Raw genomic sequence first — 24,397 nt, 5'->3', positions numbered from 1 at the left:
ATAAAATGCTCTGAAATGTTTAAATTTTACCAAGTCTGATGTACAGTGCACGGCAAATTAATTCTACATATTATATGGCCTGGATTTTCCTGCTCCTGCTGGCAGAATTCCACCCCCACCCTGACCTGACCAAGGCCTTCAACCTTTTTCCTCTATTGGTACTGCTTATTTATATAGGATGGGATCTCTACCAGCAGGAGGAAGCCCACCAGTGCTGGAAAGCAACATTTGGTGGTGCTGCAACGAAATATAGAGAGTAGGAAGCGGAACTTATAAGAGAGGCAGAAGAGCCCCAAAGATTATTTTTTTTAATTTCAGAAAAGGCTACCCCTGAGCCGAAAGACCTTAGGAACGGGAGAGGAGCCCACCACTGGGTCCTTTCCTTACAAATGCTGCTCAATGGGATTGCCACCTCTGCCTTCGCGGTTTCTGGGGGTGGCAGTGCCATGGATGGATGAGCTGTTGGGCCGTGCCTCCCCACTGTCATTTACGAGTGGTGGGGCAGTGAAGGGGTGGGGGGCAGCCTTCCCTGCTGTGATGTGATAGGAGGGGGAGGAAAATTTAGGTCTGGACAAGGAGGTGGCACCAATTGTCCCACTATTTCTGCTACTATCCCATTGAATTTGGGGTGGGATAGTGAAAGAAAGTCCAGCTAAAAAATGAATTGGCATGCTTTATGCCTTCAGGCTCATTGGATACGGTTCTACACCCTCCTGATATTTTCTATGATCTATGGACACTTTTGTTCTACAGATGTATACCAGACATAATACTTTTAATTATATTGATAGTTACTATATCCAGCTAATCTATAAAAAGCCATTGAAGCAACTGAATATCAGATTTTGTTTTTCTGAAGACAGCATTCTTCCAGAAAATAAGTTGAAGATTTTGAAATCTTGTGTGTTTCTAGTCAGTGGTGACGTCACAAATGTTGACTTGTGTTTTCTCTTCATTCATAGTTCTGAACAGCAGCTGAGACCCAGTAGAATCCCAGTGAGAAAGAGTGACGCACTTGCACCCCAGAGAAATTTGCACCTGACCAATGCAGTCAGCGGTGACCCCATGCTGAAAGTGTTGAAAAATGTGCGGCCGAACGTTATACAGCAAGAGTCTAAAGGGTGTAAGTGAAAGATTTCTAGTTCCAATTAGTCTTTTACTTTTGAGTTTATTATCGAATCATAGAAAGGTTACAGCACAGAAGCAGGCCATTTGGCACATCGAGTCCATGCCAGCTCTATGCAAGAGCAATCCAGCTCGTCTCACTCCCCCGCTGTATCCCCGTAGCCCTGCTAATTTTTTCCTTTCAAGTACTTATCCAGTTCCCTTTTGCAAGCCATCATTGAATCTGCCTCCACCACCCCCTCGGGCAGTGCATTCCAGATCCTAACCACTCGCTGTGTAAAAAAGTTTTTCCTCATGTCACCTTTGGTTCTTCTGCCAATCACCTTAAATCTATGTCCTCTGGTCCTTGACCATTCCACCAATGGGAACAGTTTCTCTCTATCTGCTCTGTCTAGACCCTTCATGATTTTGAATACCTCTATCAAATCTCCTCTCAACCTTCTCTGCTCCAAGTGGGTATAGTAGCAAAGTAGTTATGTTACTGGACTAGTAATCCAGAGTTCAAGTTCAAGTTCAAATCCCGCCAGAGCAGCTGGTGGATTTAAATTCAGTTAATTAAATAAAAATCTGGAATAAAAAGCTTGTCATCAAAACCCATCTGGTTCACTAATGTCCTTTAGGGAAGGAAACCTGCCATCCTGGCCGAACCAGTGTTTTATAAAGGTTCATCATGTGGTTAAAAAAGCATCCCGTATGCTTTTTTAACTGCTTTCTCAACCTGCCCTGCCACCTTCAACGATTTGTGTACATATACCCCCAGATCTCTCTGTTCCTGTACCCTTTAGTTTATATTGCCTCTCCTCAGCCATCCCACCGAAATGTATCACCTCGCATTTTTTTGCATTAAATTTCATTTGCCACGTGTCCACCCATTCCACCAGCCTATCTATATCCTCTTGAAGTCTATCACTATCCTCCTCACTGTTCACTACACTTACAAGTTTTGTGTCATCTGCAAACTTGGAAATTGTGCCCTGTACACCCAAGTCCAAGTCATTAATATATATCAAGAAAAGCAGCGTTCCTAGTACCGACCCCTGGGGAACACCACTGTACCCCTCCCTCCAGTCTGAGAAACAACTGTTCATCACTACGCTCTGCTTCCTGTTACTTAACCAATTCTGTATCCATGCTGCTACTGACCCTTTTAGTCCATGGGCTTCAATCTTGATGACAAGCCTATTATGCGGCACTTTATCAAACGTCTTTTGAAAGTCCATGTACACCACATCAACCGCATTGCCCTCATCTACCCTCTCTGCTACCTCATCAAAAAACTCTATCAAGTTAGTTAAAACGATTTGCCTTTAACAAATCCGTGCTGGCTTTCCCTAATCACTCCACACTTGTCCAAGTGACTGCTAATTCCGTCCCGGATTATCGTTTCAAAAACTTCCCCACCACCGAGGTTAAACTAAAATTGGCCTACAGTTGCTGGGTTTATCCTTACACCCTTTTTTGAACAAGGGTGTAACATTTGCAATTCTCCAGTCCTCTGGCACCACCCCTGTATCAAAGGATGTTTGGAGGATTATGGCCAGTACCATCCCATCCGGACCTGGTGACTGATCTACTTTAAGTACAGCTAGCCTTTTTATCAATTTTTAGCCCATCCAATATCTCAACTACATCTTCCATCACTGAGTCTCTGGTAGCATCTTCTTCCTTGGTAAAGACAGAAGCAAATAATTCATTTGGTACCTTGGCCATCCCTCTGCCTCCACGAGTAGATTTCCACCCCTCCTCTTACCAACCATTTACTGTTTCCATGCCTATAGAAGACTTTTGGATTCCTTTTTATGTTTGCTGCCAGTCTATTCTCATACTCTCTCTTTGCCCCACTTTTTTCCTTTTTCACTTCCCCTCTGAACTTTCTATATACAGCCTGGTTCTCACTTGTATTATCAACCTGACACCTGTCATACTCTCTATCTCATTTGTCATCCAGGGAGCTCTGGCTTTAGTTGCCCTACCTTTCTCCCTCGTGGGAATGTACCTAGACTGTACCCGAACCATCTCCTGCTTAAAGGCCGCCCACTGTTCAATTACAGTTTTGCCTGCCAATCTTTGATTCCAGTTTACCCGGGCCAGATCTGTTCTCATCCCATTGAAATTGGCCCTCCTCCAATTGAGTATTTTTACTTTAGAGTGGTCCGTGTCCTTTTCCATTGCTATTCTAAAGCTTATGACACAATGATCACTGTTACCTAAATGTTCCCCCACTGACACTTGCTTCACTTGGCCTGCCTCATTCCTCAGAACCAAGTCCAGCAATGCCTCCTTCCTCGTTGGGCTGGAAACGTATTGGTCAAGAAAGTTCTCCTGAGCACACTTCAAAAATTCCTTCCCCTCTTTGCCCCTTATATTTTTACTATCCCAGTCTATATTAGGATAGTTGAAATTCCCCGTTATCACTACTCTATAGCGTTTGCACCTCTCTAGCTTCCCTGCAAATTTGTTCCTCTATATCCTTCCCACTAGTTGGTGGCCTGTAGAATACACCCAGTAGTGTAATGGCACCTCTATTGTTTCTTAACTATAACCAAATAGATTCTGTCCTTGACCCCCTCCAGGACATCCTCTTTCTCCAGCACTGCAAGGTTTTCCTTAATCAATACTGCCACCACACCCCCTCCTTTCTTTCCTTCCCCATCTTTCCTGAACACCTTGTATCCAGGAATATTTAATACCCAATCCTTCCCTTTTTGAGCCAGGTCTCCGTTATCGCCTTAATATCATATTCCCATGTGGCTATTTGCGCCTGCAGCTCACCAACCTTGTTTACCGCACTTTGTGCGTTTACACACATGCACTGTAAGTCAATCTTAGACTTTCTTGTACTCTCTCTTAGTCTGTTCCCACATAATACTGTACTATTTTTTTATGCTGGTGCTATCTTTCTCTCCCGGCCCTTTGTGCACCCTTGTTTCTCCTTTACAATGCTACATCTGGTGTCCATCCCCCTGCCAAATGAGTTTAAATCCTGCCCCCCCACACAGTACTAGTGAACCACCCTGCGAGGACATTGGTCCCAGCTTCATTGAGGTGCAACCCGCTCGGCCTGTACAGATCCCACCTCCCCCAGAACTGGTCCCAATGCCCCAGGAATCTAAAGCCCTCCGTCTTGCACCATCTTTCCAGCCACACATTCATCTGCACTGTCCTCCTACTTCCATACTCACCAGCGCGTGGCACCAGGAGTAATCCAGAGATTACTACCTTTGAGGTCCTGCTTGTTAATCTCTTACCTAACTCCTTAAAATCTGCCTGCAGGACCTCATCCCTCTTTCTACCTCTGTCGTTGGTACTGATATGGACCACGACCTCTGGCTGTTCACCCTCTCCCCTCAGAATGTTCTGCAGCCAATCAGTGACATCCTGGCACCAGGGAGGCAACATAACATCCTGGAATCACATGTGCGGCTGCAGAAACACCTGTCTACTCCCCTAACTATAGAATCCCCTATCCCTATTGCTCTCCTGACCTCTCTCCTCCCCCCTCCGTACAGCTGAGCCACCCATGGTGCTATGGCCTTGGCTCTGGTTGCATTCCCTAGAGGTACCTCCTCCGCCACCAGAATTCAGAACTGAATACTGGTTGGAAAGTGAGATGACCTCAGGAGACTCTTGCACTATGTGCCTGGTCCTCCTTGACTGTATGGCGGTCACCCAGTCCCTCTCTGCCTGCAATCTCTTAAGCTGTGGGGTGACCATCTCCAGAAACGTGCTATTCACGTAGGCCTCAGCCTCGCGTATGCACTGCAGTGACGCCAGCTGCTGCTCGAGCTCCTCCAGCTGTCGACACTTCCTGCACCTGTGGTTGTCCAGGACACGGGAAGCGTCCTGGTGTTCCCACATGGCACAATTTCTGTCCTCGCGGGGAGGTTTGCTAGTGCTGTGTGGGGGGGGTTAAACTAATTTGGGAGGGGGATGTAGCATTGGAAAGGAGAAACAACATGCAATAATCCATATTATTGTGGATATTTGTCTCAGCTTCAGACCAGCATGCAGGTGAGCCCTCAATCCCTATGGCCTGCAGCATCTTTTTACCTGCCAAATATCTAGATCATTTGTACTGAACCAGAAAATCTTTATCAACTGTTCTTTAGTTACCAATCATATCATATGCCCTCACATGATCCTCTTCATCTTTAAAAGGTGGTAGAATAACTAATTCATGAGGTCATGGCTATAAATTGCCAAACAGAATTATTAACTGTTAAGTGGATAAATGAAACAAAGCAATGACGCATCAATGTCCCTTCCTGTGGTGCCATTTTTAGGTTTAGTTAGTATATTCTACTTTAAAGTTTATATTACAGTACTTGCATATAATATCAGCTAATTTACTCCTTCCCCCTTTGCACTTGATTCCCACTCTCACCAAATTCCCATTTTGGAAGACATTACTTTCACTCTGCTACCAGCTCAATCAATGATGTGCTCTTCACTCAAGCTGGAATCTTGCAACAATCTCCCTTTATATACTTTTCAGACACAAACCAGTTTTAACTGATCAATCAATCCTCAACTACACAGTATCTAATTAACAGCTGGTCAGTGAGCTTCTTACAGTTGACTGATGGTTAACTGCCAACTGACTTGCAGTTGCTAAGTTCAATAAAAAGCACTATTTCTCTAGTACTTATGCACAGTTTATCTTCTACTCACCATTGAATTCCCACTCTCACTAAATTCCCATTTTAGAAGACCTAGCTCTCATTCTGTTACCAGCTCACACCATGATGTGCTCTCACTAGTGGAAAGTATAGCCAGGTGGGGAAGCTTCAGGAAGGGGCAAGGTGTCGCCACTATCTTTGTAATTTGAATCCAATAAGTTTGACCCTGTTTACAGAGTAGGGTTAATTCTGTGGCTTTAGCTGGGAAGCTGTACTTGAAGGGAGCGCAGGTGAGAGATGGGGCTACAGCATTGTAGATCCAATTCTCCAACCCATGCTACCTCCTGCAATCACAGAATTAACCCTGGTGTTCCTTGATCTGTATGCAAATTGCAGACATTTCTTGAGGCACATGAAGCTGGATCTCAATTTATTGGCTCCACAATACTTTCAACTCCTTTCTATATGGAGAAGCACAGGTATCTGATTTTAGGTACACGCATCATGATGTCAGTGGCATGAACCATGCATCACAGCCCATTTGCAACACCTATCTTAATTCAAATGAAAACATGTCTCCAAAATGAACCATGCATTGAAAAATGTGTCTTCCAAGTTAGGAATTCTAATTTCTTCCTATATTTAGTTGTGTTTGCCTAGTTTATGGTGACTGCACTTCAACATAATTCATTGTATGTAAAATGCTTTGGAGACATTTCTGGATGAGACACTATATAAATCCTTGTCACTTTTATATTTATTGAATTGTCACTAATTCCTTGAAAATGCGAACATTGGGAAGGTAGGCAGGATAGCTGAAGAGAAAGTGAGAAAAACATTTCAAAAATTATTTTAACTTAACATTCATTTTTAAAGTTTTGGGATTCAAATATTGAATAAGTCACAGTTTGGAATATAAATATTCCACACACTAAATTATTCCTAATTTGACTTTGGCAAAAAGTGGTAAATATAGGAAGATATAAGTAGAGAAAATGTTTCCACGTCTGGGGGAGTCCAAAACTAGAGGTCATAAATATAAAATAGTTGCTAATAAATCCAATAGGGAATTCAGGAGAAACTTCTTTACCCAGAGAATGGTAAGAATGTGGAACACGCTACCACAAGGAGTACTTGAGGCAAATAGCATAGATGCATTTAAGGAGAAGCTAAATAAGCACATGAGGGAGAAAGGAATAGAAGGGTATCCCGATAGGGTTAGATGAAATAGGGAGGGTGGAGGCTCGTGTGGAGCATAAATGCAGGCATAGATCAGTTGGGCTGAATGGCCTGTTTCTGTGCTGTAGTTTTGATTTTACTCGATGTATACAATATACTCTCTTTCTTAGCAGGTGGCATATTGGATTGTTCTGCACTGACCTTGACTCCATCTGTACTGAAATGTAGTACTCAAGACTCTGTATGCACCATTAATAGTGAAGCAGAAACTCAGCTGGATATCTCTGAGAAGGTACTTGCATATTTGATATGGATCACAGTATCTTTTTAGCCAACACAGGTCACTGCTAAACTGTCTGCAGTAGCACAGTTAAACTGTTCGCTTCACAACCCTGTGGTGGCAGGTTTATTCTTCCAATGTAACTAATGTGGAAATCTACCATCCACGATTACCGTTATCAGTTTAGGGCACCCAGCACTTCACTTACTAAAAAATAAATTGGCATTGTCTGCATCATGCTGCAGTAAATGGTATCTTATGTCTACCAAACACAGCAACACATTTTTTTCAAAAAGCTAAACTCATCCTATCCCTTACTTCGGATGATTTCACCACAATTAAAAATCAAATTTGAATAGAACGTGTTTCAGCAAATTTATTCTTGCTGCAGCAGTCCTTGTTTCTTATTTGTTTCTTTTACATTTAATCATAACATGCTTCCCAAAACAATATTAACTTAAAAAAAAGCCAAAGTGTTCTTATTTGCATAGTGGGGGGAGGGGGGGGGGTGCTTTTCCTTTAAAGCTATTTATGAAGCAGTGCACATTGGAGGTCCAACATGCTGCACCACCGAGTGAAAGGGCATTGATTTATGTCTGTGATTACTAAGTTTTCTGCCCATCATTTTGGAAGCTAATGAGCCTTGCTGGGGTAAGGCATCCCATGTGGTTATTGTTCACTTGAGCCCAGATCGTGTGGGTTGGGGGATATTTGGCAATGGCAGTATCACTGGTGAACCCAATCCCGTCTTCGTCCAATGTCCACACGGGACACTGGAAATGATCAGGGGCAGGAATCCTAGCTGACCATTTCCTCTCACAAGCCCAGAGACACTGAAGCAAGTTATACCATCCCATTGCTGTCTAAGATCAACTAATTCAGCACAGACTGGAGATCAAACATGGGACCATCTTGGTTTATATGGGTCAGTAACTTTTACCAGTGCATTTACCATTGTAGTATCTCACATGTTTCATGTTTAATGCATAAGTGCAGCCTAAGTCGGCTAACTGAAGGGATATGTTGACTGTTACTACTTTCTATTCTTTTCAGTCAGAATTGACTATTTTAGCAACTATAGACCAATTGTAGGTACATATATATTGTGACAAAATGAAGTATTTTTGGGCTGTGATGAATTATTATTGGCTTCTGTCTTGTTGGTCATAATACCAGAAGGGTTAAAAACACAGGTTAACTTACAGAAATTGGCCAGTCCATGTGATACAAGAGCTGAGTACCTAGCGGGTTGTTTAGATGTGCTTTGATTGGACATGCTTATATTAATTAAAAATTCTGTGGCTGATTGCCTGGTACATTTTGTTCCAAAATACTGTTGTAAATTGGTCACATGCCCAAGTGTCACAATTAGATTAATATAGCAACAATTTGTTAATTTGGTCTCAGGTGGGGTTGGGGGAGTCAAGTGGATCTTTTTTGAAGTATATGCTTGATTGGCAGCTGTATTTGTGTGAGCAAACACTGTTTTGAATCCTGTGAATGATTTACCACTTAATTCAGTTATGAATATTGTTTCTTCCAACATATCGTGAAAGGATTTTGAATGGTTCTGAGACTAACTTCCTCCCAGTCAGTAGTCAGTCTTAAGCCGTCAGGGTTAGGAGCAAGTCAGGTTAGTGAACCATTGCATAAGACTAATCCTGGAATGTGTTTTGAGGTTCAGTTTTACATTGAGCTTTATTGCAGGAGAAGCGCATTTGTTGTCCTCTCTACTCTGAGAAGTATAGTAAAGGCTGTAATTATTGAAAATCTACTGTTTATATTTAATACCAAGTGCTCAGGGCAGCCCAATTTCTCAGAGGGTCCTAAAAAAAGTTAGGCTGCTCATTAACATATGGAAGGGGCCCAACGCCTGTTTTAGGTGGTCATTCCAGACGCCTAAAAGTTGTCTGAGGCCAATATGGCGTTGGGACGTTTTTCAGGTATCCTTGGGGCACAGGGCATAGTCCTGTGAAATTGGTCATTATTGTCCCCATTTTTCATCCGGAGAACAGGTGCAATATGATCCATTTTCGAACCCATGTTTTACAGTTTCTACCTATTCGTATGTTCGTATTAGTATATCTCCCATGGCATTACTCATAGTGTGTCAGGTGATAAGGTGTTTTATAACAATCGGAATGTGGCACAGCTCGCAGTGCTAGTGATGAATTTACAGCTGGCGCCGGGAGCAAAACTTTTAATTATATAGATGGTAAAACTTTCTGTACTAAAATTAATTTAAAAATCAAACTTAATTTGATGTACTTAAAGTGACGATTAGATCCCAAAGTTAAAAGTTAATTGGGAAATGGCTGTTTTATTTTAAGTATTATGTAATTATTATACATCAAGTAGACAAAAACAACCTGTAACAAAAAGGAAATATAATGCACAAAAGTGGAGAGAAATATTTAACTTTGGACATTTTACTACACTGAAATATTATCTTGAATAAGTAGGGTTTTGATGAGTATTCTGTTAAAACATTTTTCTTATAATTTGGACATATTTTAAGTAAAATCTGTAGTGTGTTCTACATTCTTTTTCCCCAAGATACTCAGTTTCTGTAACCTAAGTATATTCAATCTCTTGGAAAGTCCTCAATAACCATAGGTTTTGGACACTAATTGTATAGAAGTGCAATGGATTAAAAGAGTGATTGAACCACTGAAACAAATAAAGAAAATGACACAGCAATGTGTTTAATGCATTTCAAATTTTACATGAGTTTAGATGATTGGAGAAAATTATTGGAATAGTTCTGATTATTATTGATTCCATAGTAATTTTTGTATCTTTTTCAACAGCTTTCTTTGGCAACTGGAAAAGAGCAGATGCCCACATATAGACAGATATTTTCATTTTGCACTGATGGCTGATAGCATAATTACACTGTTTCTACGGTTTGTATTGAGACCTTTTATTGTACGTGATTTAGGTCTGTCTGAATTGAGTGTGTGCCTGGTGTCAATTTACCCGTCACTTTTTTCAGTGTGTTTAAATTGCTGTACGGGCATGCTGCTTCTAGCTCAAAACTAACATTGGGTCAGTATGCCTTCGTTGAAATGTTAGTGGTTCCGTATTCTCATGGGGTAAAAAGCTAGGGTATTTTGTACAGCACTATTGGTCTGAACACTAACTTTTCACATGATAGTTTAAAAATAATATACCAGCTTTTAACACTAATACTTAAACTTTTCATCAGAGACTGGATTCCTTAAGAAACTTGGAACCACTTGTGTCCCATCGAAGAAATAATAGAGCCAATTTTCCTGGCTCTTGTCCCCTGGGGAACACTCACTTCCCTGGACACACAGTCCAGGAAATTGGGGCGACGATCCAGATCACGGGATCGCCACCCCTTTAATGCTGCCCTGGGAATTCTCAAAGTATTTAAAATAAAACTGTTGAGTTAGAGGTACAAATTGTTATAGGTGAATGACGTTACAACATTAACAAAGTTTAGTATAGGCCAGGACTGAGAGTTGAATATTCCTGGTTACAAAATATTCAGGAGGGATAGGGTAGAAAGAAAAGGTGGAGGAGTGATGGTAATACTCAAAGATAACATTGCAGCACTATAAAATAAGGATGATGCAAAAACTGAATCTTTTTGGTTTGGGTTAGAGAATAAGATGGGAACTGTTACTCTACTGGAAGTATATTATGGACCACCGAATTGTAGAAAGGAGATGGAGGAAGAGATATGTAGACAATTTAGAGAAAAATGCAGGCACAATGGGGTATAATGATGGGGGGGGGGACTTTAATTGCCCAAAATTAGACAGGGGTAAAAGTAATTGATGTGGTTAAGAACAGAGGTTTTTACAATGTGTCCAGGACTGCTTTCTAGATCAGTATGTTTTTAGTTTAGCAAGGATGGAGGCAGTGCTGGATTTAGTTTTAAGAAATGAATTGAGCAAGTAGTCGATGTGAGGCTAGGGGAATATGGAGGAAGCAGTCAAAACAAAGGTATTTGACTGTAGAAAGCCAATTTCAAAGAGATAAAAAGGGAACTAACCTAGATAAATTGGAAAGATAAAATTGGCAGATAAAACCATGCACAAACAATGGGAAACATTCAAACAAGAAGAAAAGGTGATGTATCAAAAGCTGGAGTTCTCAACTGAATAGAAAAATTTAAATTTAAATGAAACTTTTTGAAAAAAAGAATTGTATAACAAATCTAAGGCTAATAATACAAAAGAACGTCAAATACAATATTAAGAGGAAAAAGGAGATTTATAAAGTTAAGAGGCAATAGATGAAAGACTGACAGGCCAAAAAAAGGAAATAGTAAAGGAGTTTATAAACACTAAAAAGTAAAAGGATAGTTAAAGAAATGATGGGGCTGATTAGATATGAAAAGGATATCTTATGAAGGATGAAGGAATGGCGTGGATACTTCCTCAATACTATGCCCCAGTTTTCACAGAAGAGTGCGCTCCTGGGAATAAAAGGGTACAAGGCGAGCAGGTGGAGTAATTAGGTAGGATAATTATAGATAAGGAAGTAGAATTGAAAAAAATTATAACAACATTACTCAAAATGGAAAAAGCATGAGGCCATAAAGGCATCCATTCTAGGCTGCTGAGGGAAGTCAGAGAGGAAATAGCAGACGTTCTGGTCTACATGTGACTCCAGTTCCACACTACATGGTTGACTCTTAATGCCCTCAGGGCAACTATGGATGGACAATAAATGTTGTCTTGCTGGTGTCACCCACATCCCAAGAACAAAAAAAAATGCATCCTTGGATACAGAAAATTTGAGAGGATTTGACACCTCTGTTCCAAAAAGGAGAAAAATATAAACTAGGGTAAGCAATGGGTAAGCTTCTCGAGTTCTTTGAGAAAATAATGGAGTGCGTTGATAAAGAAAATGCAGTGGACATTGTATATATGGATTTTGAAAAGACATTTGATAAGGTACTGCATAGGAAGTTTGTTGATGAAATTAAAGCACGGTGTTAAAGGGAATATGGCAGCATGGATTGGAAGTTGGTTAAGGTACTGAAAACAGAATAGTGATTAATGGATGTTTTTCAGACTGGAGGGATGTGAACAATGGTGTTTTGTTGGGGTCAGTGTTGAGAACATTGCTCTTCTCAATTGCCCGGAATTTCTGTGGGGGTTCTCTCGATCGCCTGCTGTAACTTTGGCGGAAATCCCGAGGAAACGGTGTTAATGGCCATTTACGCTGTTTCTCCCGAGTTGCTGTGATAGTTACAGCGAGAGATTGGGGAATCCCCATGGAAATTCTATACCAATATATGTGAGTGGTCTGGACTTGGGTATAGGGGATGCAATATCAAAATTTGCAGATGTCACAAAAATGGAAAGCATGGTTAACGGTGAAGAACGGTAAGTAACCTAAGGGAGTCATGAACAAATTAGTATATTGGGCAGATGTCGAATTAAATTTTATATGGAGAAATGTGAGGTAATACATTTTGGGAGAAAGACTAAGGAGAGAACATATATATCAAATGGTAAAACTGTAAGGGGAGTAGAGAGATTTAGGGGTTCAGATACACAAATCTTCCAAAATGGGGAGGGCATTTTGATAAAGCTATTTTTTTTTTTAAAAAGCATATGGGATCCTAAGTTTTGTTAATAGGGACACTGAATAAAAAAGCAAAGTGGTAATGCTAAACCTATACAAATCATTGGTTAGGCTGCAGTTGGAATATTATGTCTAATTTTGGGTGTCTTTCTTTAGGAAGCATGCCAAAGTTATGGAGAGGGTGTGGAAGAGATCCACTAAGATGGAACTAAAGATGAGAGACGGGATCTTTTCTTTATAACAAAGAAGTTTAAGAGGAGATCTGATAGAAGTGTTCAATAATAGTCCAGTGGGAAATCTAAGTCACGAAATCCTGCAGGAAACAGTGGTGGAAGCAGAATCCATAATAGCTTTTAAAAGAAAGTGGATAAATATTTGATAGATGATTTTTTTGAAGACCATGAGGAAAGATTAGAGCAATGAAACTAAATGCATAGCTCTTTTGAAGTGGTGGCTCAGGCATGATGGGCTGAATGGCCCCCTCAGCTATAAAGTTTTATGATTCTGTAAAGTTGAATCCACATTTGGAAGCATTTATTTACATTTTAAAGCATGAATATTCCACTATGTCATGCAGAAAAAATACCTTAGCATGCATACTTTAAAATGGAAAGAAATGCTAATGATTACACTGGAGTTGCTACAAATTGACATGTGCTTTCCTTCCCACAGCTGATATATTATCAGAACATGTGCTGTCATTTATGAAATTTTGAAAATTATTTCTAACCCCTAATAAAGTTCCCTCTTAGAAACTTGATCAAATTTTAAACAAACCTGTAAATTGTGAAGTTAGCACATTGTGGTTTCCAAGATTGTGTGCATGATTTCTAATTTCATCTTCTAGAACAGCCAAATTAATAACATGCCAGAAATAGTGAAGTTCCTAACAATGCCACAAAATACACATTTAGAAATGATATGAAGTCCTAACACAAATACAGCAGCGTTTCACAATAGCACTAGCACTAAGCTTTTGAACATTGGGACATTTTTGATTACAATGACATTTGCATTTCAGCGTAGTTTGGGATATTAATTTAATATTTTGTTGTGACTGTTGGCATGTGTAGTTTGTTTATGGACACAAAAGACAAAATTGAATGTTCTGACACCAAACACACAAGCAATTTGAAATAGGTTTAATGATGTCTGTGGTGCACTGTGTGGTTTATTATTTTTTCTGCCACACAAAATCCTTGGTAAGAGTCAGGTAAAATGACTTGGAACTAGTCATTTCCCTTATGATAACCCATTCAATGGTGATAAACAAAATAATCATCTGCCTGTCCTTCAGGCTCATGGATTATGAAGTCCAGTGTTAATATGATTTATTTTTCAGTAAACCACTTTTCATCATCACTGACTCTTGAAACTCTCAGTTCTGAAGTCTGTCTGAAGGTTGAAACTGTGGGCTTCACTGCTTGGATTTGCAATAGGGATGAGCAGATCAGTATCTGAACTGAACTGCTGCAAGGTAAGGTTCTGTGGAACCCCCTTATGGCAACATCATGTGATGCACAAAATAGTCCCATGATAATTTGATTCAGTTAATTAAGTACCATTAAATGCATGTGTCACCATCTTAATTGGATGTAAATGGCCAATAACTGAAACCTTTCTGACTGATTTCTAAAGAATATAAAATTTGATCTACTGGGCTTCATAGGACTGAATCTGTTACATCAACACAGCAAGAGATTATGAAGAATTTATTTGGATCATATCTAGCTACACTATATCTGGTTACCAAAATTCTAATCAGCAGTCATTCCAACGGGCTACAGTATTTCTTGCTGTCTGCCCTTTTTGCAGTCTACTAATCTAGTACCAGCATTGGCTAGGAGCTGTGCCTACAAAGCAGCAACCCCAGCCTAAAATCTACTTCGGAACCAGCACTTTTTTAACATTATAAAGCATTCAGTTGCAAATGCTCCTTTTAAGCAGACTTTCTGCAACAAGGTACCTATTTACTGATGCACTACACAAGTGCCTTGTGGAATCATAAATGTTCCAGCGCAGAAACAGCCCTTTTGGCCCATCAACTCAGCGTTGGTGTTTCAGTTTTTAGAAATTGACTGAAGAAACTAGATAATCATTGCATAGGAATTCGTAACCTGTCTGACCTTGGTTATGGAGATATATTATCCAGTTTTTGTTTGTCATGAAATTTCTAGAAGCTGGATCTTTGACTCCTTTACACCACCTATATTATTTTGAACTGTTTGAATGTTTGACTCATTCCTACTTTAGAAATGAAGTAGCATAATCAATACAGACATAGTTCCTGTTACTGTTAAAATTTGCATTTGACAAGTTTCTGTAATTTGAACATTTTCCTAACATATTTTTGAATCCAGAGGTGTAGTGGAACACTTTTGCAAAGTGCAAATACCATTCTAGAAGAGCATGGTAACTTCTGAGATGAACTTTTGTACTTGAAATATTACAGAATGTCTAACTTTGTGAATCTAGAGTAATGTGATTGTGGAAATGGTTATAATGAAATGCATCTGTAATATATGTGTGTGCTACTGTATATCCAAGTTAAAAACATTTTGGCGCTTTGTATTTTGCAGTCATTAAGGAGTGTCATTTCGATCTATCATCAATAGACCAATCAATGTAAACTTTAATTGTGCAAATGAAATTCACTTGAATCCCCAAATTATCACTGGGAAATCATTTTTCATAACAAATGATGAATAACAATTACACCATCAGTTGTGGTAATAACAATATTACCCTCAAGAGACAGTAGTCTTTGTACTGGTTTGTGAGTTTGCCTATAATTATTGCTGGCAAAATAGAGTAAGACTTAGTTCAAGATCTGGGTAAAACTCAGACATATTTGATTGATTCCCACCCATCTCCCCCATTTGCATGTTTAAATGCTAATAATTTGGTTTATTATATTTGCACAATTAAAGATCTCTGGTTATCAAGTTTGCTATTGTTACACTTACATTTCCCTCTCAGTATTCAATATCTAGCAGGATATCTAGGTAACTGATTTTATTTGTTTTTTTCTTTGTAAGGATATGTTTGTGCCTTTCTAGCACTATTTTAACATTTTGCAGAGCAGTTCAAATCAATAGTTTTTTACTTTGTAAAATAAGTACTAGAAAACTGAGTTGAGCAATGGAAATCAAACTCACTATTTTAAGAGATCTTTTCTCTCTTCTCTCTCCATGGCATCAGACTGCAAATTATGCATTTCACCTCTTACAAACTAGGTGTATAATTTATATGTGGTTTAAAGGTTCACTTCATAAAATCCTTGACAACTTTTTTTTTGTCTGGGCAAGGGAACCAGTCAGATGAACTCTACAGCTTTTCTATACTGTTGAAGTCACATGCAATTCACATTTCCTTGTGTTTAGAAACAAGATGCAAAAAGATTTTCATGGTGTCTAAGTGATGTCCTGTAGTAGATTGCACTTTTCACAAACACTGTACACCTGCAGATAAAATTTTTCTATTAAAATATACAACAAGTTGACAAATTCTACTTTGAGCACAACTGAATATAAAAGTGGGTCGCAGGTCATCATATATAAGTTTTGGGTTTCTTTCGTGATCTGGACTCATTTAGATTTTCATTCTCTCTAGGTTTCTAAATGAATAAAAGAACAGGGTAGGAGAAAGTTCCCCAGTTTATCCAACTACTGCATACGTACCATTAGTCATGTTAATTGTAGGTGTACTTGCAAATGGGCATTTAGACTCAATAAACTACATTTTTCCTATCTTAATGTGCAGAATTATGATAAATTTACATGAACATTTGCAGTATCTAAAAACTGTTACAAGTATGCGAACTAGAAATTCACATACATTCAAAGCTGCCTCCCCGCTCTCCACTCACCTCAAAGCACTGCACGTGGTATGGAGGAATCCTCCACTAGGTACATGGCTATTTGTCCAGCTGATACTTGTAACTGTATGAAGCTGGTATTACAACTTGCGTGAGAATAAAATCTCCGATGTACGCCAAGCGCATTGCAAAAAAAACAACACTGAGGTGATAGGAAAACATATCCTTGGAGATTTTCAAAAGTCTTTTCAAATCGGTGACATTCAAATGTAAATAACCCAGGCTTCAAAGTGCACTAAACAATTCATGATCATGTAATTATCTTGCTACAATGTGTGTATAATATGAAATTATTGCACCATTTTACTGAATGAGCATCAACTGTGCCTGTGCTGACAGACTAGTGGTGGGTGACACTCTACTGTGAATTCTGATGCAAATAGGGATATCAGCAGATACTATGAAAGGGAAATAAAGATGCATCATCAGATAACTAATCTAAATTACCTGCATTTCTATACCAGCACAGTCTGCGCAGTGCTATTTTGGGGTAGCTTTATTCCTAAACCAGGGTACTATGTACTTTGGAGTACATTGTCTGATTGAAATGTAGAGTCAAGTTAGAGGGAAATTGCAGAGGTGCAAGAGCTATAGAGTAGTGATAACTAGGGACTTCAACTATCCTAATATAGACTGCGATAACAATAATATAAGGGGCAAAGAGGGAGAAGAATTTTTGAAGTGTGTTCAGGATAACTTTCTTAACCAGTACGTTTCCGGCCCAACGAGGAAGGAGGCATTGCTGGATTTGGTTCTAGGGAATGAGACGGGCCAAGTGGAGCAAGTGTCAGTGGGGGAGCATTTAGGGAGCAGTGATCATAGTATCATAAGGTTTAGAATAGCAATGGAAAAGGACACGGACCACTCTAAAGTAAAACTACTCAATTGGAGGAGAGTCAATTTCAATAGGATGAGAACAGATCTGGCCCGGGTAAATGGGAATCAAAGATTGACAGGCAAAACTGTAATTGAACAGTGGGCAGCCTTTAAAGAGAAGATGGTTCGGGTACAGTCTAGGCACATTCCCATGAGGGAGAAAGGTAGGACAACTAAAACCAGAGCTCCCTGGATGACAAAAGAGATAATGAGTAAGATGAAATGGAAAAAAGGGGCATTTGACAGATGTTAGGTTGATAACACAAGTGAGAACCAGGCAGAATATAAAAAGTTCAGAGGGGAAGTGAAAAAGGAAATAATAGGGGCAAAGAGAGAGTATGAGAATAGACTGGCGGCCAACATAAAAGGGAATACAAAAGTCTTCTACAGGCATGTAAAAGGGTAGTAAGAGGAGGGGTGGGGACTATAAAGGCGATCTACTCATGGAGGCAGAGGGGATGGCTGAGGTACTAAATGAGTACTTCGCATCTGTCTTTACCAAGGAAGAAAATGCCTCTAGAGTCTCAGTAAAGGAAGATATAGTTGAGATACTGGATGGGCTAAAAATTGCTAAAGAGGAGGTACTAGAAAGGCTAGCTGTACTTAAAATAGATAAGTCACCTGGTCCGGATGGGATACATCCTAGGTTGCTGATGGAAGTAAGGGTGGAAAATTACAGAGGTACTGGCCATAATCTTCCAAACATCCGTAGATATGGGGGTGGTGCCAGAGGACTGGAGAATTGCAAATGTTACACCCTTATTCAAAAAAGGGTGTAAGGATAAACCCAGCAACTATAGGCCAGTCAGTTTAACCTCAGTGGTGGAGAAACTTTTAGAAATGATAATCCAGGACAGAATTAACAGCCACTTGGACGAGTGTGGATTGATTAGAGAAAGCCAGCACGGATTTGTTAAAGGCAAATTGTGTTTAACTAACCTGATAGAGTTTTTTGATGAGGTAACAGAGAGGGTAGATGAGGGCAATGCTGTTGATGTGTATGGACTTTCAAAAGGGGTTTGATAAAGTGCCGCACGGTAGGCTTATCGTCAAGATTGCGGCCCATGGAATAAAGGGGGCAGTAGCAACATGGATACAGAATTGGCTAAGTAACAGGAAGCAGAGAGTAGTGGTGAATGGTTGTTTTTCAGACTGGAGGGAGGTATACAGTGCTGTTCCCCAGGGGTCGGTGCTGAGATCACTGCTTTTCTTGATATATATTAATAACTTGGACTTGGGTGTACAGGGCACAATTTCAAAATTTGCAGATGACACAAAACTTGGAAGGGTAGTAAACAGTGAGGAGGATAGTGATAGACTTCAAGAGGATAGAGACAGGCTGGTGGCACGGGCAGACACGTGACAGGTGAAATTTAATGCAGAAAAATGCGAAGTGATACATTTCGGTAGGAAGACCGAGGAGAGGCAATATAAACTAGAAGGCACAACTCTAAAAGGGGTACAGGAACAGAGAGATCTGGAGGTATATGTGCACAAATCGTTGAAGGTGGCAGGGCAGGTTGAGAAAGTGGTTATAAAAGCATACAGGATCCTGGGCTTTATAAATAGAGGCATAGAGTACAAAAGTATGGAAGTCATGATGAACCTTTATAAAACACTGGTTCAGCCACAACTGGAGTATTGTGTCCAGTTCTGGGCACCGCACTTTAGAAAAGATATGAAGGCCTTAGAGTGGGTGCTGAAGAGATTTAGTAGAATGATTCCAGGGATGAGGGATTTTAGTTATTTGGATAGACTGGAGAAACTGGGGTTGTTCTCCTTGGAACAGGGATGGTTGCGAGGAGATTTGATAGAGGTATTCAAAATCATGAAATGTCTAGACAGTGTCGATAGAGAGAAACTATTCCCATTGGCGGAAGGGTCAAGAACCAGAGGACATAGATTTAAAGTGATTGGCAAAAGAACCAAAGGTGACATGAGGAAAAACTTTTTTACACAGCGAGTGGTTAGGATCTGGAATGCACTGCCCGAGGAGGTGGTGGAGACAGATTCAATCATGGCCTTCAAAAGGGAACTGAATAAATACCTGAAAGGAAAAAAATTTGCAGGGCTACGGGGAAAGGGTGGGGGAGTGGGACTAACTGGATTGCTCTTGCATAGAGCCGGCGCGGACTCGATGAGCCAAAATGGCCTCCTTCCGTGCTGTAACCTTTCTATGATTCTAAGTTCAAAAATGTTCAAATTCCCTGCCTCCAAGTACATTAAGACAAAGTATAGTGTGTGAACAATTTTACTGAGCAACTTCACTTTGTTTTTTAATCTGTAGAATAATATTGCTGTTTCAGTATTTTTAGAGCTTCACATTTTTAGTTTTTATTTTTGAAAAAAATCACCAGGAATTTTTAGGTGTTTTGGACTTTTTAAAACAAAATATACGGCAAGGTTTGAAAAAGAGGTTGCACAGTTGAAAAATAAACAGCGTGCACATCATCAATATTCTTATTCTCTGTTAATGTGTAACGGTGTAAAAGACAAATGTGTTCCATAATTATTTTAAGGCATAAAGAGAAAGATAAGTTTCTGGGAAATTGGAAGCAGCTATTCCAGTTCAAATCAATGGATGGATTTTTAAATCAGAGAATAAAACACAAAAGAGTGAAATCTGGGGGGGAAAAAACGATGCTAAAAAGGGGAAATTTTTCAAGAAAAAATGGACAGTGTGGAAGTAGATGTATGTAAAACTGTTTTGTTGAAAATCAAGTTTGTGTGCAAAAAATTTTTTCTCAGTATTTTGTCTATGAAAATGTTGTAAGCTTTGTACATTTTGTTATGGTAAAAATACCTTTTTAATAAAAATTTCTCCAGTACTGTACATTGAATCTGCCATTAACTTCGTGACCATTGAGTCTGTTGCTTACGTTGAGCTGGCCAGTATCCTTCTTTCACTTGAATGTTCAAGTCTATGTTTTCTTCTTTTTAATTGGTTAATTTATAGTTTCTAGTTTCTCGTTTCTATTTAATAGTCATGTTATGAGAAACCTATCTTCCCAATCACATTCCAGCAAAAAATTCAAAGATACAGCTGATATCACAGTTTGCCATCCTTCTCACTACGTTTAAACAAAACACATCAAAAGCCTATCCATGCAACTTCCTTTGCCCTCTACCAAAGTGTGTGTGCACCACTACCCCTGGCTTCTGAAGATTCTGAACTCTACTCACCCCCCTCAACTGTCCCCACGCTAAATTATGTGTATTTGACTACCTGACATCCCATGTTTGAAGACCTCTTAAAGTTCAACCACCTGTGGGATTACAGTACCCAGAAGACGCTGCAAGACATGATGACTCTTGATGTATGGAAGCCTCCTGCCGCCTCTGTAAGAATGAACTGGCTAATCGTCTCCCCCTACTTGTGCAAACCCATGACCTGGCTCCAGGTACGAGTACAATTTCCAAAAGCCTCAATACTGTTCTCTACTCTCAGACCAAATTTGCTGCCCTTCTGATATTCTGTGTTTGTAATTCCTCCTTTCCACTCCGCAGCTTTAGTTGCTGTCGAGCTGAATTGCGCCTGGGCTGGTTGCTATCCTGCTGTGCTTTCCTTTTTTCCCCCTCAATTACACAATTCAAAAAATAGCTCAAAATCTTTCTGGCCACTTTGCACAAAGCATCAAGCAGGCTGATGCATTAGATTACCGTATCCTTTTATTTCACACTATGGCAGGTCTTGGTCATGATTTTCAGGCCTTGCAGGATCAGTCTAACAATTTGGACAGACAATTGGGCATTACACTTGTGGGAGGATAAAAAATAATATGGGAAGAAGAATGGTCCCACTCATTCCCTGTACAAGGGAGGGTGCAGAAATACTAAGTACTTCAAACTGCCAAGTCCAATCGCAAAGAAGGCCCAAGGATTAACTGGGAACACTGGGACTAGTGCAATACTTAATTTAAAAAAAAGACGTGAACAAAATTAGTCTGAGATAGATGAAGGGAAGACATAATTCTCTCTGATTGAATCATCTTCTGTGATCACTTCTTCCACTGAGTGAAATGACATACCACACGATAAACAGCAAGAGAATTGAATGTCAGTATCCCAGAGTCCATTGGAATCTCTGGAGGAAGATTCAAGCCACAATACAGTGGGCTGGAGGTGATAGAAATAATTTCTCTGGGTTTGATCTCTTGCAGTATAATGGCCCAGAAGGACTGTGAAGGGTCAAGTCCAGAAAAAGATGGGATCTTTTTCACTTCCTTTCAATGCATCCATAATCCTGGGTTGCCAGCCATGCTGGTGTGCCGTAGGTACAACAGACAATTTTCAGTTGTTCTCCTTCCCCTCATCCAAAATTGTAAAATATTAACTAGCAAACACCTCAGGTCAATTGGTGGGATGGGGGCGGGGGAGGGAGGCAATGAACGTGGCCTTGACACCACCATCGCAGGCTGCAAACAGAGCCGGGTTCAGAATTCTCAGGGCCCTATGCACCAAGAGCACTCGGGGGTCCTTCCGCACAATGCTCCCCCCCCCCCCCACCACCTCCGATCTATTAAAACACAAACGTGAACTGTAACGGCAAGTATCAGTATTTATATTCTAACAAATCTTCCGCCTCTGTCCCGCCCCACTTCTGATTGTGTTTTTAAATTCCGGAATATTTTCATCCAGCAGTTGTTTGCAGTTTTTCTGTGTTATAGTGAGTTTTACTGTGAGTCCCATTTTTGCACAGGCCCCATAATGCCATCTCCCAGCTCCCACAGCGCAGTAGGTGATGCCCAGGGATATTTTGTATGATTAAACAATTTCCAAATGTTCCTAAAGCTGAAGGAAGTGAGAGTTACTGAGAAGGGAAACATTGAGTAATCATCTATTTATAGTCCAGCACTGTCAGGGTCAGAGTCACTGGAGTCCATTTTGTTTTTTAAAAAAAACACCAAATCCCATCTATCATTTTTGTGACCATTTGAGTTGCAAGAGTATTGAAATAAAACTGGAAGCAACACAATTTTATACTGTATTAGAGATAAATAATCACCTTCTCCTTTGATTTTGATGCTCAGAATTTATCTTTGACTTCAGGCCAAGCAAATTACATTAAACCCAGAAGAAATTTTCTTTGTTCAGGCTTTTCAAATCTGAAGTTGAACATTAGAAAATGATCCATTTTTGGTCCTCAGGGCAAGAATATTGGGCTGGATTTTGCTGTAAAAATATCGGTGAGGCTGACAGCGTTCACCATTATTTATGTGCAAATCAAACAGTAACTTCTGGCGACCGCACATGCGCAGTTAAACGCGGAAATCGGGAAGTTGCTGTTCGAGACGTGATGTTCCTCCAAAAGCTGCGTGGAAACGGCATCTCGCGTGTGACTCATCATTCAAATATATTGAACAGCGTGAAGTTCCTGTACTTATCTCGTAGATACAGACAAAACTTGCCGAAAAAATTTAAGTCAAGTAATTTCAAGCCTAAGTACCCTTTTAACGACGTAATAAATCTTAATTACTGCCAAACAACCTCTCTGGCTCTGAAAATTTACTTTTACAAGTGTGGACTCTCATTCCTTCAGATTTTAATTATTGTGCGACATTTAAAAACAATTTAAATACATTTTTAAAAAACTTTTTCTTTTTCTCTTTTATCTCTGTCTCTTAATTCAATTTTCCTCACCCTCTATTTTGCTTTCTGTACCTGATTTGACATTGAATTCACTGTTATAACTTACACTTCCTGGTTCTGACTCTGCTGTTATTATCGATTCTTCAATCTGATTGGTTAAGGAGACACACAGTTGCTTGCCCTGTTCACACAGATCCCAGATGCCCTGTAGAGGCCTGTTGCCCTAACTTGCCATGCAAAAGCTCATAGAAAGTCTATGGGCAAGTGCAAGTCTAATGAACGGCTGGCGTGTTCGTTCGCTGCTCACAGCAAAATCCGGCCCATTGGAAGATACAGACATATCTATGCGTCATAATAATTCAACTAAGTAAAACAAGATTGACATTGACCATACCTACTTTGTAAATCTGCAGACATTTTAGTATTGTGTTAAGTAACTAACATCTGAACAAAAAGAAAGGGAACATTTTTAAAAAAGGAAGAAATTATATTTCAGTGAAGGGAACACCAATATTATTAATTGCTCTTTTAAACTTTATAATTTTCATTTTTCCTACTCTCACATTTTGGTCTTTTTTTGCATTTTTGTTTTACTTTTTTGTTTCCTTCTTTTGTTCTTCTCAATTTCTACTGGTTCAAATGAAAGCAAACTGACAGGTACAAGCAAATTTGGAACTCTCTACATCCTGTATAGGTAAATACAGAAATAAAATAAAGAACTGTATTTCCGTTAACTGCCTCTTTTTTGAGAATAAACAATTTCTCATGTTATTTGTGATCCTTTTCTACCTTTATGACCTCTTTCAGTCCTACGCACCCATTGCGCCCCAGGCAGTGACTCCTTGCTGCTTGTCCACTTTGCTCCCTCATTGGTGTCCACCATGCCCCGAAATGCTGGAATTCCTTCCCAAATCCTCACCTCTTCCCTCCCTGTTTTCAAAAGTGTTCTGAAAACTTATCTTCTTACCAACTCTTTTTCCCTGTCTCCTAATTTGATTTCTGTCTGTTCGCCCTCCACTCAGTGTACATATTCTTTTCCACTCTGTGATGTTGTTTGATAGTATCAGAAGGATTTTGGGTATTGAATTAATTGGGCAGGTGTGACCAGCACAGTTCTCGAAGGATTGGCTCTTGGAACCCCTGCAGTTCACAATATTAATTGCTTTCCTTGATGAAAGTAGGTCAAAGTTTGTGGCTTATTGCCATGATAGTGAAGTTATTGTATCCATTACTGTGCTATGCAACAATATCAGATAGAAACAGGAACAAACAGACTGCTCAATT

General features: G+C 39.8%; 1 protein-coding gene across 4 annotated transcripts in view; it reads left to right on the top strand.

Annotated features, from left to right (window-relative positions):
- Window positions 1-20,357, top strand: part of agbl5 (AGBL carboxypeptidase 5) — a 147,291-nt gene extending 126,934 nt beyond the window's left edge. For 2 of the 4 annotated variants that reach the window (XM_067984373.1, XM_067984371.1), the window contains 4 exons: window positions 963-1,123; window positions 7,094-7,215; window positions 10,014-10,109; window positions 12,928-20,357. In XM_067984373.1, the coding sequence (XP_067840474.1) occupies window positions 963-1,123; window positions 7,094-7,215; window positions 10,014-10,085 (355 nt within the window). In that variant the 3' untranslated portion in view covers window positions 10,086-10,109; window positions 12,928-20,357. The remainder of the gene's footprint in view (window positions 1-962; window positions 1,124-7,093; window positions 7,216-10,013; window positions 10,110-12,927) is intronic. The other 2 variants (XM_067984374.1, XM_067984372.1) reach the window with 2 other exon arrangements.
- Window positions 20,358-24,397: the final 4,040 nt, after the last annotated feature.

Source organism: Heptranchias perlo, chromosome 5 (assembly GCF_035084215.1).
Source record: "Heptranchias perlo isolate sHepPer1 chromosome 5, sHepPer1.hap1, whole genome shotgun sequence".
In the NCBI taxonomy this organism is placed as follows: domain Eukaryota; kingdom Metazoa; phylum Chordata; class Chondrichthyes; order Hexanchiformes; family Hexanchidae; genus Heptranchias; species Heptranchias perlo.
This window is presented reverse-complemented; position numbering and strand designations above follow the sequence as displayed.